The sequence below is a fragment of the Trichomycterus rosablanca genome, chromosome 10 (assembly GCF_030014385.1).
Source record: "Trichomycterus rosablanca isolate fTriRos1 chromosome 10, fTriRos1.hap1, whole genome shotgun sequence".
In the NCBI taxonomy this organism is placed as follows: domain Eukaryota; kingdom Metazoa; phylum Chordata; class Actinopteri; order Siluriformes; family Trichomycteridae; genus Trichomycterus; species Trichomycterus rosablanca.
Window position 1 is genome coordinate 11,849,700 of NC_085997.1, and position 7,902 is coordinate 11,857,601.

A 7,902-nucleotide genomic window follows, 5' to 3' on the forward strand; every position below is an offset into this window, starting at 1 on the left:
ATTCATCAACTCACAAGTTTTAATGTCAAAAACAGTCATGGACAATTTTGTATCTCCAATTTACCTGACTGCATGTCATTGGACTGTGGGAGGAAACCGGAGCTCCCAGAGAAAACCCATGCAGACACAGGGAGAACATGCAAACTCCACACAGAACCCACCTGGAGATCGAACCCAGAACCTTGCTGTGAGGCGACAGTGCTACCCAATGAGCCACCATGCTGCCCAATAATAACATTTAAAAGAACATTTGAAATTAGATATGAAAGAACATAACTGATAATCTTAGTAGTATATTCACATTGAGGTGGTCCTAATGTTTTGGCTCATCAGTGTATAGTATTATTATTTATTATTATTATAATTTTTTTTTTTTTTTTATTATTAGGCTTTGCTGCTGCTCTTCTCCTTGTGTTTTTTGAGTGCTGAAACACTGACGATAGTGAGGGAGAAGGTCCAGTATTTTATCCAAGCTCAGCACCTCTTTCAGCTCTTTTTAGCTGTCATATCCTTCATGGCAGCTTCACTAAGGCTTTATTATTTCTCCTTGGCCACGTCCTGCCTGTCCAGTCACATTACTCAGCCAGACACCTTCACTGATTTTCATTCCCCTGCAGTACTATTCAAGACATCCTCCCAGCTCTCAGCTCTGTTATTGATGTTACTGGTCCTACAGGTAATGTAACTTTATTTAGTCTGACTTTCTTTCTTTCAATTGATAGGTCCATAAACGCAATGATTTGATTAGCATAAAAACTGTATTGCCAAAAGTATGAGGACACTGCTCTTAAGTATTGGGTTCAGGTGTTTCAGTCACAGCTGCTTTGTTTTGTAAGTGTTTAAATCAGTTACATAAAATAAAGTACATGCTTTCAGCTTTGTGGCAACAGTTTGAGGAATAACCTTTCCTTCACAAAGGTCCATGAATAATTTGAAGAGTTTAGGGTGGAAAATGCTGTTGGGCTGAATGGTGCAGAATAAAAGTCCCACAGATTCTCCAAAACCTTGTGTAAATCCTTCCCAGAAAAGTAAAGGCTGTTATAGCTGCAAAGGGCAGGTCAACTCTGTATTAATGCACATGGATCTGAAAAGTAAACTTCAACAAGATTATGGTCAGGTGTCCTCATACTTGGGCCTAATATCTGTATAGTATAAATTGTAATACATCCTGACAGTTGGACAGATGCACAGTTGGTGGTTGGACACTGTCCAGTAATGTTTTTGTTTGATTGTTTTTAGATGATTGGCTCTGTGCGGTTTGTGAGGAGGTGGGCAGTGTTTGGCAAAGTTCTTCAGCAAATGAGTCCTGTTCTCTGTGGGGTAGCTGTCCTGTTCCTGCTTTTGCTGCTTCTCTTCTCCCACACTGGCAGCCTGGTACACTTTCCTCAGATTGCAACGTTTAGTTTGATGCGCCTGAACACTAGTTATAACCCCAAAGAAACTAAGAAGTACAGTAGTGTTCAAAAAAATAGCAGTGACTTTAAAAAAGTGAATAAAGCACAAAATCATTATAATAACTTTTATTTCCATAAATGCAAATGCACTGAAAATACTACACTTTCAATTCTAAATCAAAACATTAACTAAATGTAGCCAGTTTGTGTTAATCCTTTACAGAAAGTTAAGAAAAATGAATATTAGGCTGTTCAAAAAAATAGCAGTGCCAGCATTTTTCTTTAAAAACTCCAGTCCAGGATGATTAGACTACATTCCACAGTTCTTCTGCAATTTTGGGTTTTGCCTAAAAAAAACGTGTTTCAGACGTCAGCCCACAAGTTCTCTCTGGGATTGAAGTCAGGGGATTGGGCTGGTCACTCTATTACCTCAGTCTTGTTGGTCTGTAACCAAGATGTTTTGGGTCATTGTCATGTTGAAACACCCATTTTAAGGGCATTTCTTCTTCGACATAGGGCAACATGATCTCCTCAAGTATTCTGATATATTTAAATTGATCCATGATCCCTCGTATGTGATAAATAGGCGTAACACCATGGTATAAAAAACATCCCCATATCATCATTTTGTACCACCATGCTTTACTGTCCTCACAGTGTACTGTGGCTTGAATTCAGTGCTCGATGGTCGTCTGACATACTGTCTACGGCCACTAGACCCAAAAAGAACAATTTTGCTTTCATCAGTCCACAAATGTTGAGCCATTTCTCTTTGGACCAGTCAATGTGTTCCTTGGCAAATGTTAACCCATTCAGGACATGTCTTTTTCTTAACAACGGAACTTTGCAGGAGTTCTTGCTGGTAAATTGGCTTTACTTAATCATCTTCTGTACTTACTGGTAACTTCAGATGTTCCTTGATCTTTCTGGTGGTGATCATTGGCTGAGCCTTTGCCATTCTGGCTATTCTCTGATCCATTCGAACAGTAGTTTCACGCTTCCTTCTGCGTCTTTCAGGTTTTAGTTGTCACTTTAAGGCATTTTAGCTGAGCAGCCAATAATTTGCTGCACTTCTCTGTATGTTTTTTCCCTCTACAATCAACTTTTTAATCAAAGTACGCTGTTCATCAGAACAATGTCTGGAACAACCCATTTTACCCAGTATTTCAAAAGGAAATGAGCTATGACCAACCTGTGCAACATTTGCCACCCTCCTACATTAAATAAGGGCCAAAGTTGACACCCGTTCTTCTGCAGAATGAATGACTTCACCAATTGAACTCCTCACTGCTATTATTTTGAACAACCCCCTTTCAATCAATGCTTCAATTACTCAGAATGAGTGGGATGCATGTCCTAATTGTTGGGTTTGTTTTGTTTTCATTACTCTACTACACTTTCAAGTGAATTTTTTGCTATGTAGAAATATCACTTCTACTAAAAACAGTGATTTATCAAGTTAATGGTGTTGGACTGCTATTTTTTTGTACACTACTGTACCACTTTTGTCTGCCATTACATAAATTCCTTTTGTGTGATGTTGATGTCCTTGTTTTCAGCTCTTCTCAGGTTCTGTGGAAGGCTTTGTGACAGTGGAAAAATCACTTCAGTCTCTGCTGTGCTTGCTGAGAGGTCGCATGGTGTTGCATCAACTGTGTAAGCAGCATCCGATGCTGGGACCCCTTTTTTGTTTCTCTGCATTTGGATTGTGTTTCTGGCTTCTTAGCCGGATTTGCGGTGCCGTGTTACTGCAGACATATCGGACTGTCCGGGGAGAGATATACCGCCCTTCCTTGGAACCCCAGGATTATGAAATGGTGGAGTTCCTTATTAAGAGGCTGAAGCTGTGGATGGGACTTAGCAAAATCAAGGAGGTACATAAGTCATTTCAGTCATTTCTGAACAACCTATTTAAATGTATGAAAAGATGTAGTCACACCTTAGAGGTTGACAGTTTTTCTGAGTAGAGCTCTTGAGGTTTAACAATTTGAATTATGTCTAGGCCACTTCCTTTAAAACAAGCACTTGCATTTAAACATAAAGAAAATTTCCTGCATAATAAAAAAGAGAACTGAAGAAAACATAGTGTTTAAGTAGGCTACAAATCTTACATTTACATTTTCGGCATTTAGCAGATGCTCTTATCCAGAGCGACTAATGCATAAATTTGTTGAATTATAAACCAATATTATTATTTTAAACTGTTATTTTAGTCTCAGACCGATATCAAGTATGTCCATATGAATACACCTTTATACCATAATATTTTAAACATAGTCATGTGAAAAGGTTAGGACACCCCATGAGAACCTTTTTTTAAATATATCTAAATATACATATACATACAGAACATATTTAAATATATGGACATTTGAGCTTTATTTAAACAGTACTAAGAGATGGAGCTTATATAAAACTAAACAACACAAATGCTAAAAATTACTTTTAAACACAAGTTGTAAAATGTAATGAACAAAAATGGAAAATGAAAATTTATTGTGAGGAACAAGTTAGGACACCACCACATTTATTACTACTTAAAATATCTAAAATTAGAATCAGATGCACCACATCAGCTGCAATGATTAGACCATAGTTAGAGGACATTGGAGTTTTATTTAAACCTCAGACATTAGTTTGGTTTGCTCTTGATTGTTGAAGTGAGTGGTATCACCATGGTGAGATCTAAAGAGCTGGAAGTGGACCATGCAACATGACAACGACACAAAACATTGTAGTAAATCCACCAAGGAGTGGCTCAAAAGAAAGAAATGCAGAGTTCTGAAATGGCCAAGTCAAAGCCTGGATCTTAATCCTATTAAGATGCTGTGATTTGAAACCAGCTGTGCATGCAAGAAACCCCTCAAACCTCACACAGCTGAAGAAATTCTGTATGGAGGAGTGGGAAAACTGTCTCCCAGTCGATGTCAGAGACTGGTAGATGGTTATAGGAAACATCTAATTGAGGTTATTTCAGCCAAAGGGGGAATTAGGGCATAGGGTGTTCTAACTTTTTCACATGACTGTATATTATGTGTGAATAAGGAATAATTAATTTCATGCTGCTATATTTATATGTTTAACATTACACTTAAACTTCATATCACTTTTGGTGAGATACAGTAAATTCACAATGTTTTTAACATTGCACATTTTACAGTTATGAAAAAAAAGATTTTACCCATTAGTCTACATTTAATCGACAAAATAAGAAGTAAAACCATGTTTTGGAGTTTGAAAATTAATTATTTGTGGATAAATACTTTGTAGAAGCTCTATAGATACAACTAGCTTTGTCTGAGAAAGGAAAAAAAGGATGAGGGCCTTTCTGGTTGAAGTCAGGCACAAGCAGCAGAAGAATGTAAAATACAATTAAAGCAGGGTGGTACTTCATACTTGTGTAGACTCTCTGTATGTCACTGACTGGAGTGTGCTACTACTGTGAAATTCCTTTAACAGGAAAGGCATTGTATAGCAGACAGAGATGGTTAGAATGGGATGTCCATAAAGCTTAAAGTGTCTACATACTTTGACCATCACCTTTATGCCTAACCCAAAAAACTGCCACTTTTTAATCCTATTTTTGTCATTTTCAGTTTAGACACAGAGTAAAATTTGAGGGCATGGAGCCTCCACCTTCTAGATCATCCCAGTGCTCCCGGTTTTCAAGCTCACCCACTCCTGTCAGTCCTGCAGCACCTCGCCTGGTCTCCTCTACCTCCTCATCAGCCTCAGAGTCCTCAGTCCTCTCTGACAGTCATGAAGTTCAGCAGTACGTAGACCGCTTACCGCCCTCGGTGGATAATCTCCTGGCTGGCTTTGATCGGGTCAGCCAGCTGACTGAAGACGTCTACAATATCGAGCTGCAGCTTCAGAAAGTTTATAGTAGAATCATTCAGAAGAGAAAGACACAGAGAGAGGCACAACCCAAGACTTTTAAAAAGTGTTCAGTAAGCCCAGAACTGCCAGATCCTAAAAGACAGAGTCAAACTTCTCTTACCATGTGTGCTCCTCAAGTCCACCCTCTTCGAAGGGCTATTCATTCTGAGTCATATATACTGGGTTCTTCCACAATTCCTCCCACACTTTTTGTAGTGACAAAAAATTCTCAGATAGCAAACCCAGAAATTAAGAATTTCCCTAGAAGGAGAGCCTGGCACTCAGGATCCTGTCATTCTGCAGATACCATCCAGAGGTGCGCCAAGCCCCAAACACCTGAAGACATTCCAGTGAGACCTCGCAGTGAAGAGGGGGATTTGGGTAAAGTCAGTCGAAGAATGCCAGTTAAGAAGAGAGCATGGCACCCTGAGACATCTGAACTGGAAAATAATTCAGAGGAGTCTGCTCTGTGAATGTCAAACCTGGTATCAATAGGTATAGTTCTATACCTACTAAACTAGCAATCCATTAATAAACTGTAGCAAAAATTGCAAAAAGCCATGGTGGTATTTTAAGAACTGAAGATTAAGGTTAGCTCTCATTTGGACAGGGTTTGCTTAAGGGCACATTCTAGTTCATGATACATTTACTTTGCCAACAACTCTAACTGACTGACAACAATATGACATCAAGAAACTTTCATGTGATGCCACCAAGCAAACAATTACACACAGAGAATGAATTATTGTTCTGAACATCAGGCTGCTGATCCTGTTCGTACAGTAGGTCTATATTAAAATATACTTTTGCAAATTTGACATGAAATGACATGAGTTGTAAGAATTTCTTTATTATTGTTATATTTATAATAGGTGAATTATGGCTGCATATTTATTAATGTCTGACGAGTGGACCACATTATACCTGCTCAAAGTTGTCGGAGCATGTGCTTCCACGGAAAGGAAAAATCTGACTCTTTGTTCAAAGGAACATATATGATCACTTTCATAATGCTTATCTGCTTTCACGTAATGCCAAATACTGAAAAATACTGAGAAATTATGAAATGTATGCAACAGTTTCAAATTATGCTAATTATATGTAATTTATGTATATGTAATAAAGAACACTGTTAAACAAATGAAAGATATGAGCATTTTCAAAAATCATTTAAAACTTTTGGTATATCTACAACCCCAAATCAAAAAAGTTGGGACAACATGGAAAATGCAAATAATAAAAAAAACACATTGTCTCATTTTTCTTCGTTGTCCAGTACCCGTACCCTCTTCTTCCGCAGCCATGCCTTTGTAATGTGTGCAGCATGTGGTTTTGCATTGTCTTGTTGAAAAAATGCATGGATGTCCCTGGAAAAGATGACGTCTTGAAGGCAGCATATGTTGCTCTAAGATCTCAATGTACTTTTCTGCATTAATGCTGCCATCACAGAAGTGTAAATTGCCTTTGCCAAGGGCACTGACACAGCCTCATACCCTGGATTTAGGACTTGCTGCTGATAACAGTCTGGATGGTCCTTTTCATCTTTGGTCCACAGCACACTTTTTTTTTTCAAAAAAGACCTGAAATGCTGATTAATCTGACCACAATACACATTTCCACTGTGTGATGGTCCATCCTAGAGGCCTCCGAGCCCAGAGAAGTCAACGGCGCTTCTGGACATGGTTATCATAAGGCTTCTTTTTTGCACAGTAAAGTTTTAAGTGGCATTTGTGCATGTAACTCTGTATTGTAGAGCTTGACAAAGGTTTACCAAAGTAATCCCTCACCCATGTGGTTATATCAGCTATTGTTGAGTGGCGGTTCTTGATGCAGTGGCGTCTGAGGGATGGAAGATCACAGGCGTTCAGCTTAAGCTTGCACCCTTGTCCTTTATGCACTGTCCTTTCCTCTTGATTCCTTGAATCGTTTAGATATTATGCACTGTAGAGGGAGAAATATGCAAATCCCTTCCAATCTTTCTTTGAGGTACATTGTTTTTCAACATTTCAATAATTTTCGTACGTATTTGTTGACAAACTGGAGATCCTCTGGTCAGCTTTGCTCATCAAAGCCTTTCCTGGATGCTGCCTTTGTACCAAACCATGATTGCAATGTTGACATCACCTGTTCGGAATCACATCATTATTTAGTTTTTTCACCTCATTACTAGCCCTAAATTGCCCCTGTCTTAACTTTTTTGGAATGTGTTGCAGGTCTGAAATGCAGGAATGGATGTTTATTAACAAATGAAATGAAAATAAAGTTGAGCAGATAAAACATAAAATATCTTGTGTTTAAACTGTCTGCAGTCAAAGTAAATGTAAGGAACACTGCATTGTTATTTTATTATTTCATATTAATTTATTTTATTTTCCATACTGTCCCAACTTTTTCTGATTTGGCGTTGTATATTAAGATGTGGACAATTGGCAGGACTAGGCATCCAGGACAAGCAGATTTTGTGTCTACGCAATGAGTATTTTATTTAAACTTGCAATACTGACTTGGTAGAAAGCTGTTGCTTTCAAATATATTTGATCTCTTTAACTTAGTACTATCCAGTTATTATTTTTCCAGAATATCCTGTTTACTGTTTGGATCTTTATGCTTCTAAATGGCTCATTCGTTG

The 7,902-nt window shown here is 38.2% G+C and overlaps 1 protein-coding gene across 1 annotated transcript in view; it reads left to right on the forward strand.

The window, feature by feature from the left end:
* The window catches only part of pkd1b (polycystic kidney disease 1b), a 73,472-nt gene extending 67,114 nt beyond the window's left edge, over positions 1-6,358 (forward strand). The window contains exons 39-42 of the mRNA XM_063003921.1: positions 389-676; positions 1,240-1,374; positions 2,954-3,268; positions 4,991-6,358. Coding sequence (XP_062859991.1) covers positions 389-676; positions 1,240-1,374; positions 2,954-3,268; positions 4,991-5,746 — 1,494 coding nt within the window. The 3' untranslated portion in view covers positions 5,747-6,358. The remainder of the gene's footprint in view (positions 1-388; positions 677-1,239; positions 1,375-2,953; positions 3,269-4,990) is intronic.
* The last annotated feature ends 1,544 nt before the right edge of the window (positions 6,359-7,902 follow it).